The following is a 23,362-nucleotide window of genomic DNA, read 5'->3' as shown; positions in this document are numbered from 1 at the left end:
ACGAGAACAGTCCTATGACACGACTTGGGCTGATTAAGGCCCCTATCTATGTATGCTAAACTGGCATGCAAAGCCGTGGTAGTATTATGTACTTTGCGGAATCCATGTTGATGATTGGCAGCTGCAAAATTCTCCACCGGGCTGGCGAGGAGTAGTGCCTCAAGAAGGGAAAGGGCGAGTGAAGAGAAATCGGTCTGTACGATTCACCCTTTCTCGAGTCTTTGCCTGACTTCAGTAGTGGAATCACTCTATTCATTTTGCATTCAGATGCTTCAGCATTAGCATATAAATTTCGTCGGGGCTCAGCTCGTTGGTGATGACATCGGTATCTTCGGCTGTGATAAATTATGGTGTATTGTCGGCTCGGAGACCACGGATGCGACGAATGGTTCTCCATTTCGCTCTCGGGATGCTCGGTTGAAAAATCTTCGCATCAGTTACTGGCACGTCGCCAAAGGTGACTGAACCCCTAGTAGCGGGGTTCGAGAGGGCTCTCATCCTTGACCACAACGTACCTGTTCGTGTGCCTAAGTTACATTGCTTTAGGTGCTCTAACCATGTGTTCCGCATGAGCTCGTCTAATATCTTACTAATCTCTAGATTCAGTTCCCTTATTCTAGGATCAGCAGGTTGAGCATTATTTTGCCGGAATTCTGTACCAACTAAACATACCTCAGTTTATGTATTCGTTAAAATAAAGTTAACTTTAAATGCTCAGCCCCGTATAAAACAATAGCCTCCAAGAAAATTATATGGATTATATGCAAATTTTGATTATTTCCATGACCTTGACATAGGAAGAAAGTCATCCACGCTTCCACATTGTTTTCATTGCATTCGAAGTCATGCCTCCTTCAACGTTCAGAGATTTAGGGGACAAAACATTAACTTTGTTCCAATAGAAATATTGGTCTCAGACCCCATAAAGTAGGGGCCATTATCAGACCACTTTTATGTATAACTCCCATATACACCGAACCCCAGATTTGACTTACGAAACACCTTGGAAGAGAAAATTTCAATTTTAACCTCTAATAACTTCTAACTCCTTGTTCATTTTTCTTTTCAGCTGCCCTACTACCCGATCGTTCGGATAAATCTATAAGTTTCTTCCCCTCATGGAAAACCTTGGCATTAGCCTCATTGGCTACTACCGCAACAAAGAAGACTAGAGGTGATCAACGACAGTCCCCCTTCTATTTGACACAACCGAAAATGCTTTTGGAGAATAATTCCGATGATGATGATTATGAAATACGAGAAAATGAATTGGTATTGATGAATGGTGATGACGGCGATGATATGGCAAACGAAGATGATGACGCGGATGTGGACTATAAACCACAATCACCGGTACAAGCAGCCGTTCGAGTGGCTGGATCTACAAGTATCGAAACATTAGATAACATACAAAATAGGGCCCATGATTTAGTTGACCTGGAATTATCGGGTCATGGTTTCAAACGTAGCCCTCTGGCGGCGGGGGCTTTGGCCAGTAGCCATAAACCATTCTATGCAAATATGCCTGCTGGTATTAAATCAGCCATAGTGGCCAGTGCCACTATTGTGTTGACAGCTCTGGTAACATTTATGGTGATATTTGCTGTATTCCGTTGGAGGCAAAAACACAATCGCATGACCAACATTATGAAGTCCTACAATGCCATGAAAAGCAAATTGCCACCCATTGCGACAACGACAACAACAACGGCCGCTGCCACAGCCTCTTTGACCGCGGCAAATACCTCATGTACGCGTCATTCCTCGTTGAGGGAAATGAATAGTCTATTGGGTGGTAGTGGTTTATCTGTGGCTGCCACCATTACCACCACAACCACTGGAGTGCCAAATACCCCCTCACCGGCATCATCACAAACGATGGTGTCAGCAACAGCAGGACCAGGGCCATGTGGCCAACAACCACTATTACGCAATAGCAGCAGAAACAAACAACACCACCATCACCTTCCACAATTACATAGTAGTAATATACAACGTCCTAGCTCGTTGCTCTTCCGAACGCCGAGCAACTATAGCAACAATAATGAGCAGCACCAGCAACAACAGCAGCATCAACCCACAAGTTTATCCATATTGAGTAATTGTAATCTGGCGGATCTGAAACGTAGTGGCAGCAGTGATCTGCGTGGTTCAACGACATCATTGAGCTTTTCACTGACCAGTGGCCACAATATTGGGAATACACATATGAACAGTATGGATGCAAATTCGCCGGAAGTGCAAGAATATTTATTTGATACTCTAAGGAATTCATTTTAAGTGCAATACAACAACACAACTAAGGAATGTAGACAACAATAACAAAAACAAAACAAAAAAAAATTTTCGAAAGAAACGAATTGTTTTTCTGTGGTATTTTAATTCATAAAACTCTAACTCCGAATACACTATACACAAACTATCCAAGACACAGAAGAGGACGGTATACAGTGGGTGGTCATATAATTGGAAAATGTCATTAAAAATTTCTATTTTGTATTTTAGTTCCTGTGGTGTAGACAAGATTTTGGAAGTAGTGTGAAGGGTCGTGTCATACTATTACCCCAAATATGGGATTTTTGTGTGAATGGGGGCACAATTTTTCAGTTAGGAAATTTTGACGAATTTTTCAAAACTGCCCTCCACCAAATTTTGTCAAAATTCTATTTCTATAGAAAATTTTTGCAAAATTTTATTTCTATAGAAAATGTTTGCAAAATTTTATTTCTATAGAAAATTTTCTGAAAATTGTATTTCCATAGAAAATTTTCTGAAAATTGCATTTCTATAGAAAATTTTCTGAAAATTGTATTTCTATAGAAAATTTTATTTCTATAGAAAATTTTCTGAAAATTTTATTTCTATAGAAAATTTTCTGGAAATTTTATTTCTATAGAAAATTTTCTGAAAATTTTATTTCTATAGAAAATTTTTGCAAAATTTTATTTCTATAGAAAATTTTCTGAAAATTTTATTTCTATAGAAAATTTTCTGAAAATTGTATTTCTATAGAAAATTTTATTTCTATAGAAAATTTCCTGGAAATTTTATTTCTATAGAAAATTTTTGCAAAATTTTATTTCTATAGAAAATTTTTGCAAAATTTTATTTCTATAGAAAATTTTTGCAAAATTTTATTTCTATAGAAATTTTTCTGAAAATTTTATTTCTATAGAAAATTTTCCCAAGATTTTATTACTATAGACACTTTTGTCAAAATTTTATTTCTATAGAAAATTTTTGCAAAATTTTATTTCTATAGAAAATTTTCTGAAAATTTTATTTCTATAGAAAATTTTCTCAAAATTTTATTTTTATAGAAAATTTTTGCAAAATTTTATTTCTATAGAAAATTTTTACAAAATTTTATTTCTATAGAAAATTTTCTGAAAATTTTATTTCTATAGAAAATTTTCTGAAAATTTTATTTCTATAGAAAATTTTCTGAAAATTTTATTTCTATAGAAAATTTTCTGAAAATTTTATTTCTATAGAAAATTTTCTGAAAATTTTATTTCTATAGAAAATTTTCTGAAAATTTTATTTCTATAGAAAATTTTCTGAAAATTTTATTTCTATAGAAAATTTTTGCAAGATTTTATATCTATAGAAAATTTTGTCAAAATTTTATTTCTATAGAATTTTTTTGTAAAATTTTATTTCTATAGAAAATTTTTGCAAAATTTTGGTAACGGTGCTCCCAGCTGATCCCACCATATAATTGGGAAATTTAAAATATGCAGCATAAGGTTCTCTTTGACATTCGATTTTGCCGTGGACCCATAAGCGGGGTAACCATGTATTTTTTCCCCTTGGAATTATCGTATTGTATCCACTTTTCATCACCAGTAACAGTTTATACTCTGGGCAAATGACACATACTAAAAATGGAATGAAAACAATGGCATAATGACCATTATTATTCCAATATGAATATTGTTCCAATATTGTCTAATGCGTATATCCTGAACTACCCCATGTGTTGTTATGTTAATCCCGCATATCTAATTTACCTATCCATTATCAAACTAGAAAATTTTATTAATATTTCCAACGAAATGACCAACACTGTATATAAGACAAAAATACACTATAAAGATGGGTATTAAGTTCGAGTTTAGCCACTAAAATCATCATTTTTTCACGATTACTTTTCTTTAAGGAATACAAACTTTGTGAAAATTTGCTTTGGGCTATTCCCCATCAAGTTATAATAAAATTTGCAAGAAATATGTATAATATTATGCCGTTTTTGCAGATTTAGTTTTCAATTTAGCGGCTAAACTCAAACTTAGTACTCAACTTAAAAAGAAAAATAATACTACAAATTTAAACAAGGTTTAGTAGGTTTTAATAAAGAAAAAAGACAAATACCTATGAAATAAGGACAAAAGAAATACAAGCATTGCGAAGGCGATTTGAATCATAGTTTACCATTATTTAAATAAATTATTTAATTGTTAAAAAAAAATTAAAAAACACCCAACATCATAAAATGGTGATGGTGGTGGGTATTATAAGTTTGTTATTCCTTTTGTGACATAACGAAATATAGCGATTTTCGTGGTCAGGGAGAAGTTCTAAGACGATATAACCATGTCCGTCTGTCTGCCGGTATGTTGTAATCACTCTACAGCATTCAATAATGATGCAATCTTGTTAAAATTTGATACAGATTCGTTTTTGTCTATAAGCAGGTCATGTTCGAAGATGGTCTATTATCGGTCCAGGTTTTGAATATGGGAACATCGACACACGTCAATTTTTATCCGATTTGCTTGACATTGGATATCTTGCGGTATTTTATGCCCAAAAATAAGTGTGCCAAATATGATGTGTATTGGCCCATGTTTTGGTGTAGCCCTCATTTAGAACAATCTACCGATTTGATTTCTTTGCCGTTTAGACACCCCAATTTTTATCGAATTTGCCTGAAATTCAAAATCTAGAGGTATGTTAGGTCCGCAAATAGATATGCCGAATATGGTGTGTATTGGTCCATATAGACCAATATAGCTTCCACACGCAGAGAAGGAATAGGATCACCTCAAACATGTTTCAAGAGCAAAATGTTACCATGTAACATGTTTGTCACTAAAATGTTATTTTCTCGTCAAATATAACCTATTTGGCGATATCAGATACATGATTTCCGAGAAAATAATGTGGTTGCGAAAACCATGTTACATGGTCACCACTCAAAAATAACATTTTGCTCTTAAAACATGTTTGAGGTGATCATATTCCTTCTCTGGGTGCATATAGACCAATCTCCCGATGTGATTCTTGCGCTACTGGAAATCGCAATTTTCATCCGATTTGGTTCAAATTGGAAATCTAGAGGTATTCTAGGTCCATAAATAAGTGTGCCGAGTATGGTGTGCATGGTTTCATGTTCTGGTGTAGCCCCCATATATCGATCTCCCGATTTGATTCTTGTTGAGTCTATAAACGTCAAATTTTATCCGATTTGCCTGAAATTCCAAATCTAGAGATACTTTAAGTCCACAAATAAAATTGTCGAAAATGTTGTTTATTGGTCCAGGTTCTGGTATAGCTTTCATATACAACGATCTCTTGTTTTTTCTTCTTGAGCTTCTAGAAACTGCAATTTTTATCCGAAATATCCGAAATATGAAATCTACTGATATTTTAGGTCCGCGAATAGGTGTGTCGTATATGGTGTGTACCAGTCCAGTTTGTGGTATAGCCCCCGATGTGACTTTTTGGGCTTCTGGCTTTGCCTGAAATATGACGTGTACAGGTAGTTTAGGTTCATAAATAGGCTGACCACTTTTTATCGGATTTGCCAGGAATCTATAGATATTTTAGGCCTGCAAATAAGTGTTCCGAATATGGTGTGTATAAACGATCTCCCCGCCGCAATTTTTATTTTTATTGGTTCATGTTTGGGTCAAATAAAATTACTTCATACATTTCAAGCCATTTTAAATAAAATTCTCTTTAAATCTATTATATAAACAAGCCCCTTTTTGAAGGGACACACCATTGTAAGATTGATTACACATTTAAACACCCAATTTTCAATTGTTCTTTCAATTTATATAATTTATTTGTTTGTTATTAATTTTATTGTGAATACAATTTTGATTGTTAATATATTTTGCTTGTATTATTATTTTTTTATTGTTGTTTTTTTTATTTCGAAAAAAAAATTATAAATTGTATTGTACGAGTATAATACTTATTAATGGTAAATACAATAGATTTTAAAACTAAACCCACAACAGCAAGAACAAAATATAAATAATATATATACACCCACACTCTATATATATACAGTTATATATACATAAATTAATATAACCCTTATGATTACATTTAATGTAGTATAAAGTAAAGAATTTTCAATAAAAATTGTTTAATAAAAATGAGTTTTTATTTGATATTAAATGGAATGAAAAACATCAAATCTAGCAATGCATACTCAATGGGGATTTTTTAGGGATTGCCTGCTCCATTTGCTTCTGATGCGAGCCAGTATAATTGTGTAACGATAATTGAAATAATTAGTTTCGTGATTGAATCAGAAAAATTATGATTGTGTGTGAGTAGGCATTCATCCAAATTGACCAAATGGAGAAGGCGCAAACCGAAAATTTGAAACTACAAATACAGCGATGTCATACCCAAAGATTGACATATACACAGTGTTGCCAGTACTTGATTTTTCACAAAATTGGCGATATTTTTCGTGGATGAGGTGAAATTTTTTAGTTGGGGTCTTGGAGATTTGGTGAAGAATTTCTTTAAATTAGGGGATTTTTGTGCAGATTTGTTCGAAATCGGTTCAGTCGAATAAATCAGATTGGAGCAACTGCAGTTTATGGGTCCCTCACCGAATTGCTTAAAATTAATATATGTTGTGTCATTCGGTGAGCTGATTCCAACGAAGTGACCCATAGCCGGGGGAAGTACCCTGGTCTTGAGATATAGCCCTCGAATGGGTCAATAAAGCTTGATATACACCCATGATCATAATAATAGGTACACCAATTAAAAAAATATAAATTGTTTATAAATCTCAAAATCTTATTACGAGTCACAAAATTTTTGCCAAATAGTGAAGATGGTAGCGTTAACGGTTCCTTTATCCCAAAAATATGGCAACCCTACTATTATTTCATCATTGACAGCTAACGGTTTTATTAAATTGTTTTATGTAGTTGATCATAATAACAGGTACAAGTAGTAAAAAAGCACGTTTCTAAAACACTTAAGTATTAATTACTTATTTTTTGTGTCGATTTGCGTAAAGTGGTAAGAATAATAAAAAATCAATAGAAAAAATTAGAACAAAGTGTAATTTTATTTCAGAATATGGGTAGAAACAAGCATTGTTCTGTAGATGAGCGAACTATAGTAAAGAACCTGCGAAATGAAGGTAAATCTTTAAGACAGATAGCAAAAAGTATAGGACGTTCTGCTAACTTTGTCCAGAATGCATTAAAGTGGACAAAAACTGCAGAACGGCGCGGTAGGCCAAAAAAAACATCTCAGGCTACTGATCGGCAAATAGTAATAATTTCCAAAAAGGATCCTTTTAAATCTTCCAAAGTTATTGCTGCCGAAATAGCAAATGTTATCAGTGCGCCATCAGTTCGTAGACGTCTTCAAAATGCTAATTTGCCTGGAAGAATAGCAAGAAAAGTTCCACTAATGCGTAAGAAGAATACGGGTATGAGATTAAATTTTGCGAAAGAACATATAAACTGGAGTGGTGAAGAAGGGGGTAAAAGGTGGAGAAATATCCTTTGGAGCGATGAAACGAAAATTAATTTGTTTGGAAACGACTACCAGAGAAATGTTCGACGCCCTAAGGGAAAAGAATTTCACATACGATTCACTAAAAAAACTGTGAAACATGGAGGTGGAAATATTATGGTTTGGGGATGTTTCTCATGGAATGGGGTAGGTCCAATTTTTCGAATAGAAAACACGATGAATGCTGTGGGCTACAGCGACATTTTGCAAGACGTAATGCTTCCATATGCAACCGAGGAAATGCCATTGCGATGGGTTTTCCAACAAGATAATGACCCAAAGCATACCTCAGCATTGGTCAAAAACTGGTTTACAAAGAATAATGTTAATTTATTAACCTGGCCCAGTCAATCACCCGATTTAAATCCAATAGAAAATCTTTGGTGTGAACTTAAAAAAAAAGTTGTCGAAAGAAATTTTTAGAAATAAGGATGATTTGTGGGAGAAACCCCGAGAAGCATGGTATGACATTCAACCAGAAACATGCCAAAAATTAATCTCCAGTATGCCAAACAGTATGAATAAAGTGATTCAAAATCGAGGTGGTTATACTGGTTACTAACCCTTTTTGAATACTCACAGATGTATGGGACTGAAATAGGTTAAGTCCGTAAAATATTAAATTATCATTGAAATGTACCTATTTTTATGAGCAGCCTATGATTTGCATTTTGTTTTTAATGTTCCTTAATGTTTGTTATTTACTTAATAATACTGTAAAATGTATGATTTTGGTATTAATGAGTTTACAAAAAATAAGAAATGCCCATTTTGCTTTGCATTATATTGTAAAATTGAAATAAATCTTGTTTTTAATAAACTATTCTTCAGTGTACCTATTATTTTAATCATGAGTGTATCTCCTTTGTTTGTTGTCCAATCTGAACAAACTTGGTATCATATGAAAGCTTATTTAATATATATTTTTTAAATAATAATTTTGGTTTGGGAGATATTAATAAAAAAACAAATTTTTTACCCTAATTTTTTGTTATTTTCGTTATATCTCAAAAAGTCTTCGATTATACCCAGGATTATACATAGTTTGTAAGCCTATATTCTGGCCTTTCGATTGATGTACAAAATATCTTTATAGGTTCACTTTTAGCAAAGTTATTCAGCTTTTATTCTGAGTAAGAACAAAAAAATTGATTATTACTGAAATATTCCGTAAAATGGGTTACACTTTTGCTCTTGCGATGGGTAACACCCCGTCAATCGAACGTGCACATTAGATAGGGTCACGGCCTAAAGGAAAAAAAAAGTTGATGCGGTCACCCCCCAGTTTTGTAGCATATTCGAAGACAATTTCAGAACACCAAAACTTTTTTTTCCGTGCACCCTACGACCCCCGAAATACAATTTATTGTGCTGTGTCGTCATTTGAAGTCCGATCGAAAAGAAACGCATATCGTTGTTCGTGGTTGATCAGGGGTTATATTTCGTGGTCATTGGTCATTTTTGGCTCCGACGTCAAATTTGATTTTCAATTTTTTTATTTCGCTTCGTATATCCCATGATGCCCATTTCTGATAACCATTAAAAAGATCTCAACAAAATATGAAACTTTTGCTTTTGAAGTATTTACTTATATTCATAAACTTTTTTTCGTGACCCTATCTAGTGCACATTTTGGGTAGGCTGCACTGAATTTCCCAATAGAACAAAAATTTTCGATTTATGGGGGTAAGGTGTAAAATTTGCAACATATTTTTTACCAATCGATTTTTTACCTACAGGGTTAATATACCACTAATGAAGTCCTTTATTAAAAAAGAGCAAATTGTCTAATACACCAAAATTTGACATTTGAGTAACATAAAAAAATAAGAGTATTATGGTCCAATTTGGGAAAATCGGGGGATGTATATATGGGAGCTATATCTAAATCTGATCCGAATTCGATGATTCTTCGCACACAAAGTTAGTACTGTAGAAAATTAGATTTGTCCAGCTTTGAGTAAAATCGGTAAATAAATAAGGGTGTTGATGGCCAAATTTGAGGCAATCAGGCGATACATAACAGGTTGGCTGATAAGTCCCCGGTCTAACAAAGAAAAACACATTTTTTGGTCAAAATTCGTTTTTATTATTCAACATAGATCCCTTCAAGAGTGATACAACGATTATAACGACCTTCGGTTTTGCCTCAAAATAGGCCTCAGTTTCGGCGATCACCTCTTCATTGCAGCCAAATTTTTTTCTCTGCGAGCATCCTTTTGAGGTCTGAGAACAAGAAAAAATCGCTGGAGGCCAGATCTGGAGAATACGGTGGGTGGGAAAGCAATTCGAAGCCCAATTCATTGTGGAACAACACTTTTTTCTTCTTCATATGGGGCCGTTTTGCCGCGATTTCGACCTTCAAACGCTCCAATAACGCCATATAATAGTCACTGTTGATGGTTTTCCCCTTCTCAAGATAATCGATAAAAATTATTCCACGCGCATCCCAAAAAACAGTGGCCATTACTTTGTCAGTGGACTTTCGAGTCTTTCCACGCTTCGGAGACGGTTCACCGGTCGCTGTCCACTCAGCCGACTGTCGATTGGACTCAGGAGTGTAGTGATGGAGCCATGTTTCATCCATTGAAAAACTCGGGTGTATTACGAGCTAACAGCTGCAAACACTGCTCAGAATCATCAGCACGTTGTTTTTGGTCAAATGTGAGCTCACGCGGCACCCATTTTGCACAGAGCTTCCGCATATCCAAATATTGATGAATGATATGACCAAGACGTTCCTTTGATATCTTTAAGGCCTCTGCTATATCGATCAACTTCATTTTACGGTCATTCAAAATCATTTTGTGGATTTTTTTTTATGTTTTCGTCGGTAACCACCTCTTTCGGGCGTCCACTGCGTTCACCGTCCTCCGTGCTCATTTCACCACGCTTGAATTTAGCATACCAATCAATTATTGTTGATTTCCCTGGGGCACAGTCCGGAAACTTATTATCAAGCCAAGTTTTTGCTGCCACCATATTTTTCTCTTCAGAAAACTGGATTTTATCAAAACACGAAATTCTTTTTTTCCATTTTTTTTCACAATAACAAAAGTTGCTTCATAAAAGACGCTCTATCTCACAAACTAATTGACTTACAGACGTAAAAAAAAAATAATATGCATTTAATACTAGCGACGCCATCTATATGTCAGACCGGGGACTTATCAGCCAACCTGTTATGTTGAATAATAAAAACGAATTTTGACAAAAAAAATTGTGTTTTTCTTGGTTAGACCGGGGACTTATCAGCCAAGCGGTTATTTTCCAAGAAAATACATAGCCAATACGTCATTTAAACAATTCTTAATTGCAGCTCTTTATGATACTAAAGATTTCCTCAGCTTTAATGTCTGGTGCGTGCTCTTAAAACCAGTACAAATATCAGTATTTCTCAGTTTTGTCCTCTTGGTTTGTTATTTAAGATTTATCATAACTTCACAGTTTAAATTTCCCTGTATATAGCTTCTGCTTTGTGTAAAATACTCAATCATTGACACTTTGTTTTAGAGAATTTTCCACTTTAGATTAAGTGAGAAATCCATTGATATAATCCCATTGTCAATTAGCCTATCTCAGTCACTGGAAATTATCTAAGAATTTAGTAGCAATATACTCTATTCTAGAGGTTACAACACTTACCTGTATAAATCATAGTGGAACAATTCCTTGAAATCTGGCAAGGGTATTTGACTAGATGGCCAATGATAGATTATAGCATATAGACGTGCAATGAAACGACATTGTTTTAATGCTGCCGACAAGGCATTCGAACCTTTGAGTTGTGTCATTTCATCTACGGTGAAATATAAAACCGTATTGTATGTTTCAGGCAACAAATCTATATAAGGTTTCCAAAAACTGTCAGGTTTTAAAGCTTCAACCATTAGGACAAATGCCAATTTTAAATTGGATGGCTTAAAGAAATCCCGGGCAAATACACAATCTTCATGTTCTTCACAAAGTACTAATTTACGTGGTATGCCAAAAAGCAATTCATCCTTATTAATGTCACGTTTGGCTTTCAAGCCCAAATCATAGCCGGGAAATTCGGCAATTTCTATCCCATCGTATTGAATGTCATTCTCCTTAGCCCATTGATAAAACTTATCAATGTTAACCAATCGGCTACTCTTATCGCTATTGGACGATTTGCGCCGCAAAGGTGATTCCAAGACTTGTATACGATTTAACAACTCCTGGATTTGGATATACTGTGTCCATTCATCCTTGGGATTTGTTGTTTCCACATAAACAGTTTTCAACAGAAGTGCTACCAGTTCCCTTAATTCCAATCTGGCTGGTGCAGATAAATTTAGATTTTTTGGTTGTTCAAATTCTCGTTTGTTGTGATCCTTACTGTTGTTATTGTTACTGTTACCGGCATTATTTTTATTATGCTTATTCTTATTGTGCTTTTTATTATTGTGGCGCTTATCCATTTCGAAGCGTAGATTAATTGGTTTCAGTGGACGGTCTAGATATGTGGCTTCGTTGTGTGATGATATCCTAATTTAATTGATAACTTCTGTAATTTGCGAATTTTTCACTTTAATTATAGAATCGAATACCACAGGTAACACAACTACTCCACTTAAATAAACACCAAAAATAGTATTGTTATTCACGTGCAGACTAAAACTTCAAGGTCGATAAATAAAACACAACGGCGGCACATACTATCGACAGCTGATTTTTGCTAATTTAAAAGACAGAGTTGTCATTGCTTGAGATTCTTTATAGGTAATCCACGCATAGAATTTTTTCTGATTTCACGAAATTAGTTGATAGCAAATATGTTATTTTCGGTTAACTATTCAAATGAATTGAATAGTTAAGTTGGAATGGAATATATAGGTCTGATGACAGACATATCCTTACTATAGCTGAGTACTATGTTCACTTTTCAAGCTGACCAGCTTGTTTTCACGGTTACTTTTTTTAATTAATTAATTTAGAAATATAAAATTATTTGCACACAATTCCTTGGATCTTTTCCATCCTATATTTGGCAAGACTTGATCAAAATATAATCGTCTTCATAAATATATTTGTACTCTTAATTTAGTGTTTTGGTGAAAAAGCCAAACATAGTACTCACCTTATAGTTTAAAAGTTCACTAGCCAATGTAGCACAAACCGGGCTTAATGAAAATGGGGATCAGTGGATTTAATTTAATAACAAATTTATGAATTAACATTTTAATAAAAAAATGTTTCAATTAATAATTTAACTGACGTAAACTTCTCGAGTTTTATAACAAAGATAATTGTATCAATTATTTTTTTAATTGAAAATGTTCTTAACAATTCTCAAACATTGACTTAATGTTTCCACTAAAATAAATCTTATACTATGGCTTTCATTCGGTATCGATTTTTATAAATCCCGTGATTCGGGATTTCAAAAAATAGAATCACGGGATCCCGGGATGTTTTCGAGATTTTTAAATATTCTAAGTAACAGCGCCTAAAAATAGTTGTACAAAAAGCTATCACACTTACGAACACTTAGTACAACTCAACAATTAACAAAAGAAAAACATTTAAGGAAAGTCTAAAGTCGGGCGGGGCCGACTATATTATACCCTGCACCACTTAGTAGATCTAAATTTTCGATACCATATCACATTCGTCAAACGTGTTGGGGGCTAAATATAAAGGTTTGTCCCAAATACGTACATTTAAATATCACTCGATCTGGACAGAATTTGATAGACTTCTACAAAATCTATAGACTCAAAATTTATGTCGGCTAATGCACTAGGGTGGGACACAATTTTAGTAAAAAAAAAATATGGGAAACATTTAAATCTGAAGCAATTTTAAGGAAACTTCGCAAAAGCTTATTTATGATTTATCGCTCAATATATATGTATTAGAAGTTTAGGAAAATTAGTCATTTTTACAACTTTTCGACTAAGCAGTGGCGATTTAACAAGGAAAATGTTGGTATTTTGACCATTTTTGTCGAAATCAGAAAAACATATATATGGGAGCTATATCTAAATCTGACCCGTTGTCAACCAAATTTGGCACGCATAGTTACAATGCTAATTCTACTCCCTATGCAAAATTTCAACTAAATCGGAGCAAAAAATTGGCCTCTGTGGGCAATTGAGTGTAAATCGGGCGAAAGCTATATATGGGAGCTATATCTAAATCTGAACCTATTTGGCTGATATTTTGCAAGTTTTTCGAGACTCATAAAATATTCCGATGTACGGAATTTGAGGAAGATCTGTTGATATACACGGCGATTATGACCAGATCGGTGAAAAATATATATGGCACCTATATCTAAATCTGAACCGATTTTTTCCAAAATCAATAGTGATCGTCTTTGAGCCGAAACAGGACTCTATACCAAATTTTAGGACAATCGGACTAAAACTGCGAGCTGTACTTTGCACACAAAAATACATCAACAGACAGACAGACGGACATCGCTAAATCGACTCAGAATTTAATTCTAGCCGATCCGTATACTAAAAGGTTGGTCTATGATTACTCCTTCTTGGCGTTACATACAAATGCACAAACTTATTATACCCTGTACCACAGTAGTGGTGAAGGGTATAAAAAACAAAACATGACAAAAATAAATTAAATCGCGATTTTATATCGCTTTCTTACTCAGCAAAACATTTTAAGGATTTTGTTTAGATTAGGTATATTTTCGTACACTTCTGTTAACCTTTTTGTATTTTATCGTTTTAAGTAACTTCTTACAAATATCAAGTCAACCAAACTTTTGTTAGATAAACGCGATATTGTCATATTGTCGACGGACCTTTTATCATTGATTTTTATTTTAAGGTTAGTATTAAGTTCGAGTTTAGCCCCTAAAAAGCCATAAAATTATACATATTTATTGCAGATTTCATTGTAACTTTGTGGGGAAAATCCCAAAGAAAATTTCACAAGGTTTGTATTCCTTAAAATGGATTATTATTTATTTATTTATTTGTTTTATTTTATTTATTTCAAAAATTCCGTAATACAAAGCCTATAAGGCCAATTAAATGTGTAAATATAACCATAGCGATAGGCGGTAGGCGAAACATTTTTGACGCAACGGCAAATACTATAATAGCCCATTCACATAAGGAAAATCTACTAAAAGTAGATTTGAAATCCATTTTTTTTAAGGCAAATGACAGTTGAAATCTAGTTAAAGTTGATTTTGAAAGTGTAATGTGTATGAGGTTTAAGCTTGACGGCGAATAATTCCCTTTTTCACGTTTCCTAGCATTTTTGTTGTCAATACAGCACGCTTTGACAATATTAAACAATGAAGTTGAATAAAAACATACAATGGCTTGTTATTTGTTGAGTTATTTCAAGAAAAAAGTAATCTACACGTGTCCAGGCAACAGCAATTGGTAGTGGTGAGTTAAAAAAATTGATAAGTGATGGCAACACTATACCAGTTTTCGCAAAGGAGTTAGAATAAGTTTTAATTTAGCGACACGCCGCTAGCCGTCACGGTATTCCGTCGCGGATTTCGGGCTTCCCATAAGAAATACACGTAAATAAGTGTTCGCCTAACAGCCATAGTTCCCACTCACTCCTTTTTCCATTTCACATTTCTGGTTTTACATTTACCCCAAATACAAGAAATTTCCATTTATTCCAAATACATTAATATACCATTATTCTAGGTATAGCGGCTGCCCGATATTTCAGGATCACTTAGATTGTTTAGTTCATTGTAATACCACAGATTTGTGCTCAATAACAAAATTTTATTTCTATAGAAAATTTTGTCAAAATTTTACTTCTATAGAAAATTTTGTCAAAATTTTATTTCTAGAAAATTTTGTCAAAATTTTATTTCTATAGAAAATTTTATCAAAATTTTATTTCTATAGAAAATTTTGTCAAAATTTTATTTCTATAGAAAGTTTTGTCAAAATTTTATTTCTTTTTTTACTTTTTATTTTTTTTACTAAAAGTTATGAGATAAGCGAATTTCAATATACATAGCCTATTTTTAGTGGTATTCTACACTTACCTCCATAAATCATAGGTGAATCCCTCTGGAAAATCTGGCATAATAGTTTGAGCAGTGGGCCAGTTAAAGATGTTTATATAACATCTTGCAATTAAATTACATTGGTATAATGCTGCCGACAAGGCATTCGAACCCTTGAGTTGTGCCATTTCATCTACAGTAAAATATAAAACTGTATTGTATGTTTCGGGCAACAAATCTATATAAGGTTTCCAAAAGCTGTCAGGTTTTGAAGCCTCCAACATTAAGGAGCATGCCAAGTTTAAATTGGAAACATTAAATATTCCTTTCCGGGCAAATGCGCAATCTTCATTTTCTTCACATAGAACTAATTTACGTGGTATGCCAAAAAGCAATTCATTCTTATTAAAGTCACGTTTGGCTTTCAAGCCCAAATCATAGCCGGGAAACTCGGCAATTTCTATCCCATCGTATTTAATACCATTCTCCTTGACCCATTGATAAAACTTATCAATGTTAACCAATCGGCTACTCTTATCGGTATTGGACGATTTGCATCGCAAAGGTGTCTGTAAGACTTGTATACGACTCAATATCTCCTGGATTTGGATATACAGGGTCCATTCATCCAAATGATTAGTTTTCCCAATATAAATAATTCTAGTCAAATGTATTATCAAATCCCTTAATTCCATTCCGATTGGTGAATATAAATATTGAGTTCTAGGTGATAGATCCATTTTGCGGTCTAAAGAAAATATATTTATTAATGTGGCATTTGTTATTACAACGCAGCCCTGCTGAAGCTTACTTTAAAAGTAGTGCGCTCCTGTTTTATTGATAATTTGCGAATTTTTTATTTTTATTTATTTCAAAAAATTCCGTAATACGAAGCCTATAAGGCCAATTAAACGCAAAAATAAAAAGGTAATTCCCCTTTCAGTTCAACTACAATGCCGATAAGGAGAAAAAATGGCGGCACATACCTTCGATAACCAGTATGACCATTTTAGCTGTTTTTGCAGCTGGAATCAGTGTTGCCAGGTGATTTTTGATTCTTCCCCCCAAATCTTACAGCCAATTTCTCATATCCGAAACGGAAATGCCAAAAACAGCTGATTTCCCTTTATAAATTCAGCTGTTTTGGGCATTCTAGTCGAACGAAAGCATTCGTTTCGGATATGAGAAATTGGCTGTTAAGAAAAAAAAAACCCTATATTGGTCTAAGCTTTTTTCAAAAACCCCAAAAAAAATTCAGAATATAAAAGTACAAAAAGTGGTCCCAAAATTACGTGAAAAAAATCCTGTGGTGATACACTTTAAAAATTAAATTTAACACAAATATATATGCTGAAAGAAGAGTTCTTACCTGAGAAACGAAATTTTAGAAAAACTAAGTTTTCTTTTGATGCTAAATTTTTTTTTCGTTTGAAGTAAATAAAAAATAAAATTTGATATTTAAGAAAATACTTTAAAACAAAAGAGATTTTCGTTTGTTTAAAATTTCATCCCTGAGGACATTTTTTTTCTATGGATGTAATAATACAATATGTATATCAATTTAAAAAGCGGGCTTACTCTTAAAAAGTTTTCAGCTGCTATGTTAAAATACGATTGTTTCTAATTTTGTCAAATATTAAAAATGCCCTTTCAACAGAAGAGTTTAAAAAAGATAACGACAATCCCACGGCGGCGGGTTCTGTGTACCGGATTGACCCCATCCATTGGCCAGCGGCTGCCACATCAGTGTACGTGTTGTTTCTTTTTGTGTTGGAGAAGGTGCATCCCGGGGAGTCTTCTCCGTTTGCTGTTGGTCCGAGCCGGGATAGAGGAGAACCCCGGACCATGGTATTGTTCAGTCTGCCGAAACCTGATCCACCACCGTTCGGTTTCGGTCAGGTGTAACCGGTGCTTGGAGTGGGTGCATTACCGGAACTGTTCCGGCTTAACATCGCTGCGGGAGTATAGTCACCCCTGCCAGCATTTCAAAGTTCCATTTCATCCTCATCGCTACCACAGACTCGTAAATGTCACCACAACCATCGCGAACTGTGATGGGGGAAGCATATCAAAAAGTACAAAATGTACATGAAAGTATTTTGCCATCACTACTGATAGAAGAGCCATTTTATTTTTTGTGAAACGCCAAGCGCAACCAGGTAATCTACGCTGTCAAATGCTTTGGTTAAATCCAGAGCAACAAGCACACAAGCACACTCTCACCAGTATCAACAAACCCCCTTATCGTCCGAAACCTACCTGTCCGAAAACCATACTGAAAACTGCTAAGCATCTGACGATCGTCAACATATTCCTGTATCTGTCTCTTAATTAAATGTTCAGCAATCTTGGATAGAGCTGGGAGAATACAAATTGGTCTCATATCATTAATACAAGTCACATTCGTACTCTTCGGAATAGGGATAACCCGAGCTCTCTTCCAGGCTGTGGGGAAAACAGATGTCATAAACATAGTGTTAAATAGGTGAAATAGACATCGAGAAATATAAGGGAAAAATGTCTTAATAAATATCATGGGAATTTCAGAAAAAAATTTTCGATGTCATTATCGTTGATACTTATTTTACTCATAGAAAGCGTTTCTGATGAAGTGGGCAAAAAATTGACGACGTAAATCGAAGTTTTATGGAACAAACAGCAGATAAATTATCTCAGTTTCGTGTTCCTCTAAATTTCGGCAAGGCATGAGAATATGTTTTCATTTATAATTTTGATTATTTCAGGAAAAGTAATCGCGAAAATAGAGTGATTTTCAACTCGAAAACCAAACATAGTACTGACCTTTAGCGCGGTAATGCGAACGTAATACCTGCATTTTGGAAGAAATTTCCCATAACGATAAGATATGTATATTCCCTGCCAGCATTTCAAAGTTCCATTTCAACCTCATCGTTACCACAGACTCGTAAATGTCACTTCAACCATCATGAAAAGGTACATCAAAAAGTACATGCAAGTAATTTGCCATCCCTACTGTTAAAAAAAGCCATTTTTTTGTGAAACGCCAAGCGCAACCAGCTTGTTATATTTTAATTAAATAAAAACGAAAATAAAGTTCTGAAAACATAGATTATACGCTTAAAATTGTGAAAGGTATATTGGTGAACAATTTGGTGATTTTCCAAATGGAATAAAGTGATTGTTTTTCAGATATTTTACAGACACGCTGCCTCCATGGAATAAAAACACTGGTTGATAGACGCAGCAACATGTAACTCGCTACTTGTAACTCAACATTATGTTAAATGTAATGTGATAGTGGTATAAATGTTATATTTTTAAGAATTTGTAAATGTTTAATCAAATTAATAAATATCTAAACAAACGTGTTTTACTCGACCACAATGATTCTTTTACAACTATCTTAAAATGCACTTTTTCTGATTGTTTGGAGGGTCCCTTATTGGCGTCGTTCTAAATTGATCTATAAAGGCACCTAATAATTGCACTCATGCGAAACATTTTTGTAGTAACTTGGCGTGGTACAACTTCTCAATAGTGACGGCGCTTTTCCGACGAGTTTTTGATGTCGTATATGATTGTTTTCGACGTAGTGGGGATTCTCAAAAGAGTCCCCAAATTCAAAAAATGTTGGCAGGGTTATAGCCTGTTTCTGTATGTCGAACGAGCTCTATCGATCGACTGAAATGGAAACAAACAGTTGAATTTATAACCAAAATCAGCTGTTTCTATTCATTTTAGTCGATCGATAGAGCTCGTTCGACATACAGAAACAGGCTGTTAGTTTTGTATTGTTTCAGTTTAAAAATGATTAGCATCCCTGTCCTTGTATTTAGAGTGAAACATTTTGGAAGTCGTCATGATTGTGTTTTGCTCATCGTTGGATACCGAATAAAATTGTATTGAGTAACCAAAAAAAATGTTGACGGATTTGATATGACATCGAAAATGTGGATGTACAAATTGGTGCAGGGTATAATATAGTCGGCCCCGCCCGACTTTAGACTTTCCTTACTTGTTTTTTCCTTCACAAAATGATACTCTTGTTTGGAGTTTTATTATGCATTTATGCTATATGCATTTTGTATACAACAAAGATGCATATAAGTCTAAGGCTATGGTCACACTAGGCAAATATTTGACCAAAATGAGTGTCAAACATTTTTCTAGAGCCATTTTCCAAATATCGTGATACGGTTTTTGGAAAATAATCCTACAACGATAGATATCCAAATATAATCCGAAAATGTCTTTTGGTTTGGCTGTCGCGTCGGATTCTTTTTTGATTTGTGTCAAATATTTGCCCAGTGTGACCATAGCATAAGTCTCGAACGCGCTTTAATAAATCTTTTCCAATTGTATCAAAGCAAATCTTTAAAACCAGTTCCAATGAATGGGCAGCACACTTGACTGATTGTACTCGGAACACAGAGATTTTTTGAAAAAGGTCCATTGAGACTGCTTTCATCATCTCGTCGAATAAATTTGTCGAACATAGCACGGCCTTGAAAGAAATGAGTTTTATTTAAGACGATAAAACATAAAAAGAGTTTTATTTATGACGAATAAGTAAAACTATTTTAAACAGTTTCATTCGAGTTTTTATTTTCTTACTCACAAAATAACGAATTTTTAAATTTTTTTTTTGGAATTTTTAAAATTCCTTTAAACATTTATGTTATATCTAACTAATATTAATGTATTATTTGTTAAAAACTAAATTTTTACAACTGTTGGAGTTCTAAACAAAGTTTATGCACCTCATCTTTAAATTTTTTTATTTTGTCTTGGTTGAGATTTGAAACAAAGTATTCTGTTTCTTTTAGGAATTTGTGTAGCGAACACGATGGTGATGGCATCGTTGGGCTTTTTGATTGGGTTTCTCTTCTAAAGAAAACGAAAACAATTAATTAGTTTGTAATCCTATTTAATAATGTTCACTTACGTTTTTCTTTGGTGCATTTTTGACGCCTGGTGTGTTTTTAAAACGGTAGCACCGTGATATAGATTTTGTTTTTTGCACGTTTTACAATAATAATATTTTTTGTTTTGCATGAAAATAGCCCACGGGAAATTGATTTTGGACGGCTTCATGTCAATTTCCACCTCTTCCTCTTCCTCTCCCTCTTCTGGTTGCTCACCATCACTGGTCTCACTGTAATTAAATAAATTAATTGTAATTATTAAATTAAAAACATGAATTATAGAATTATATGTACCATTTGCTATCGTACAGCCTTTTGAATAGGAAGTCCATTGCTCCTTTGTGATTAAAGACAAGGTTTTTTTTGCTAATCTTGCCTGGAACGTCTTACACAAAGCCTTTCTGTGGTATCCTTCCAGACTTTCCAAAAGAGGGGGGAATTTATTGACCTCTATCAAAAATATTGGCCAAATATATTCACCGTCACGGTCGAATATAGTTGCAAAATTTTCGACTAAAAAGAAAAAACATTTAAATGTGAACATTGAAACAACTTGGTTACTTACTATCATCCTCATTTCCCGCTTTGTTGTCGTCGTCCATCTCCAAATCCACGTCCAAGTCCAAATCTGCTGCGGCTTGAATAGAATTACTACTTATTAAAGCACTTAGTTAATCATTTAATCACGGCTGCGCTACTTACCATCACAACACTTATTGTTTATTTCAACAATTTCACCCTCATCATCGTACAAGGACTGCAAAAGGTCCTCCGATTCCGGGGGCACCTCCATTTCTGTGGGTTGGTTTTGGATTATCATTATGACACTGACTTGTAATTTCTCTACTTACCCTCATACACTATAAGATCCCGCCATTCTGGGGGTATCTCTTGAATTTGATTCTGTTCCATTTTAATTTTTTAGTAACGCTTATTAACGAATAAAAGAAAAAGCGTTCCATCGTTCCAATCGTCTGGCAGTACCAATGACCAAAGATGAGGGAGGTGTAAGTTCCAGTGTTGCCAGGTATTGTTTGATTCTTCCCCCCAAATCTTAAGAAAAAACCCCTAAATTGGTCAGGACGTTTTTCAAAAACCACCAATACAATTTTAGAGTGTACATAGTACAAAAAAGGGGTCCAAAATTTCATGAAAAAAGTCCTTCAGTGATACTCTTTATAAATTAAATTTAAGAGGTTTCTTTTCTGAGGACTAAATTTTAGACAAACTAAACATTCCCTTGAAGTAAACAAAAATCATTAGAGGAAACCATTACAATACTCTTGTCGGGTTTATTTGTTCTTTACGAAAATATAAGAACAAGAGAAATTATAAGCCAAAAATTTAATTAAAATTTAACAGCTAAGATAAATTTAAAATGCCCTTTTAACAGAAGCGTTTGAAATATATAACGAAAATAATACAATTGCACACTTCCATATATTTGGGAACTTGGGTTGATTTCGCGCATATTTTTCTCATAATTCATGCTAGAATTGTTCCGAATTTTGTTTAGAATTGCTCCACTATAGAAGGTCTAAGATATTTTTTACCCCCAAATAAATCTCACCCCTAAAAATCCACCTAAATATGGTGGGAAACCCCCAACATGGCAACAATGATAAGTTGTGCGATTGGAGCGCTTTTGTTTTACATTGCAGTGCGGTTTGTTTCTGACGACGAACAACAAGTGAAGAACTGATTGAAGATATTTTGAAGAGCGAGCGATACGTGGGTTGTTAGAGGGATACGAGGGTTAAGAAAAGGTGAGCAATTTTTGTATGGCTTAAAAAAAATACACAAGAAAAATTGATATTCCAAAATTTAAATAAAATGTTATTGCTATAGTCGTTAATAAACCATTTTACTTAATCATAATCTTCAAGTGAAAAACTGACATTTTGATATATTTCTATTATCGGGATGTGAGCGTGAACTCTCCTCACGTTGCACTTAATTCTGCCAACTGCATTCATGCCTATTAATGTTCTTTAGTTGAAAACGCAACTCCCAAATGATTTTTTAAAATTAATAATTTTTTTTATTAAAAAAGCAAACATGTTTGGTTTCACAAATGAAACGTCAAATTGAAAGATGTAAAATGTTAGATGTTGAACGTATAAACACAATATTTCCGTTCATTCCTCGTAAATGTACTTAAGTGTAAAAAGGCTATAATACGAAGCCTATAAGGCCAATTAAACGCAAAAATAAAAAGGTAATTCCCCTTTCAGTTCAACTACAATGCCGATAAGGAGAAAAAATGGCGGCAGATACCTTCGATAACCAGTATGACCATTTTAGCTGTTTTTGCAGCTGGAATCAGTGTTGCCAGGTGATTTTTGATTCTTCCCCTCAAATCTTACAGCCAATTTCTCATATCCGAAACGGAAATGCCAAAAACAGCTGATTTCCTTTTATAAATTCAGCTGTTTTGGGCATTCTAGTCGAACGAAAGCATTCGTTTCGGATATGAGAAATTGGCTGTTAAGAAAAAAAACCCTATATTGGTCTAAGCTTTTTTCAAAAACCCAAAAAAAAAAATTCAGAATATAAAAGTACAAAAAGTGGTCCCAAAATTACGTGAAAAAAATCCTGTAGTGATACACTTTAAAAATTAAATTTAACACAAATATATATGCTGAAAGAAGAGTTCTTACCTGAGAAACGAAATTTTAGAAAAACTAAG

The 23,362-nt window shown here is 34.0% G+C and overlaps 4 protein-coding genes across 5 annotated transcripts in view; 1 reads left to right on the top strand and 3 right to left on the bottom strand.

Annotated features, from left to right (window-relative positions):
- The window catches only part of LOC142228100 (uncharacterized), a 447,611-nt gene extending 444,947 nt beyond the window's left edge, over positions 1 to 2,664 (top strand). For both annotated transcript variants that reach the window (XM_075298417.1, XM_075298416.1), the window contains exon 4: positions 1,070 to 2,664. In XM_075298417.1, coding sequence (XP_075154532.1) covers positions 1,070 to 2,280 — 1,211 coding nt within the window. In that variant the 3' untranslated portion in view covers positions 2,281 to 2,664. The remainder of the gene's footprint in view (positions 1 to 1,069) is intronic.
- Positions 1 to 12,431, bottom strand: part of LOC142228102 (actin-histidine N-methyltransferase-like) — a 78,398-nt gene extending 65,967 nt beyond the window's left edge. The window contains exon 1 of the mRNA XM_075298418.1: positions 11,431 to 12,431. Coding sequence (XP_075154533.1) covers positions 11,431 to 12,230 — 800 coding nt within the window. The 5' untranslated portion in view covers positions 12,231 to 12,431. The remainder of the gene's footprint in view (positions 1 to 11,430) is intronic.
- Positions 12,413 to 16,789, bottom strand: LOC142230789 (actin-histidine N-methyltransferase-like). The gene is made up of 4 exons (XM_075301417.1): positions 16,578 to 16,789; positions 15,806 to 16,514; positions 12,890 to 12,932; positions 12,413 to 12,487 (listed from the first exon to the last, which is right to left on the bottom strand). The coding sequence occupies exons 2-4, from the start codon at positions 16,504 to 16,506 to the stop codon at positions 12,413 to 12,415; spliced, it is 819 nt and encodes a 272-aa protein (XP_075157532.1). The 5' UTR covers positions 16,507 to 16,514; positions 16,578 to 16,789.
- A 3,915-nt stretch (positions 16,790 to 20,704) lies between these two features.
- LOC142229508 (uncharacterized) lies at positions 20,705 to 21,936 on the bottom strand. The gene is made up of 5 exons (XM_075300072.1): positions 21,525 to 21,936; positions 21,376 to 21,468; positions 21,239 to 21,310; positions 20,968 to 21,186; positions 20,705 to 20,903 (listed from the first exon to the last, which is right to left on the bottom strand). Exons 1-5 carry the CDS (start codon positions 21,583 to 21,585, stop codon positions 20,839 to 20,841), a joined length of 510 nt encoding a protein of 169 aa, XP_075156187.1. The 5' UTR covers positions 21,586 to 21,936; the 3' UTR covers positions 20,705 to 20,838.
- Positions 21,937 to 23,362: the final 1,426 nt, after the last annotated feature.

This window comes from Haematobia irritans, chromosome 3 (genome assembly GCF_050003625.1).
Source record: "Haematobia irritans isolate KBUSLIRL chromosome 3, ASM5000362v1, whole genome shotgun sequence".
Lineage (NCBI taxonomy): Eukaryota > Metazoa > Arthropoda > Insecta > Diptera > Muscidae > Haematobia > Haematobia irritans.
The sequence above is the reverse complement of the archived record's forward strand: the minus strand, read 5'-3'. Positions and strand labels throughout refer to the sequence as shown.

Bases quoted from the DNA above. Each gene is read 5' to 3' on its own strand.
- LOC142229508 (XM_075300072.1), bottom strand. From the start codon at position 21,585: ATGGAACAGAATCAAATTCAAGAGATACCCCCAGAATGGCGGGATCTT. The intron at 21,311-21,375 runs GTAAGTAGCGCA...ATTCTATTCAAG, and splicing joins AAACAATAAGTGTTGTGATG to CCGCAGCAGATTTGGACTTG. The intron at 21,187-21,238 runs GTAAGTAACCAA...TTTTCTTTTTAG, and splicing joins AGCGGGAAATGAGGATGATA to TCGAAAATTTTGCAACTATA.
- LOC142230789 (XM_075301417.1), bottom strand. From the start codon at position 16,506: ATGGATCTATCACCTAGAACTCAATATTTATATTCACCAATCGGAATG. The intron at 12,933-15,805 runs GTAAGTGTAGAA...ATTTTCATTAAG, and splicing joins TTCACCTATGATTTATGGAG to CCCGGTTTGTGCTACATTGG. The intron at 12,488-12,889 runs GTGAGTACTATG...CTTTTAAATTAG, and splicing joins GTGAACTTTTAAACTATAAG to CAAAAATCAGCTGTCGATAG.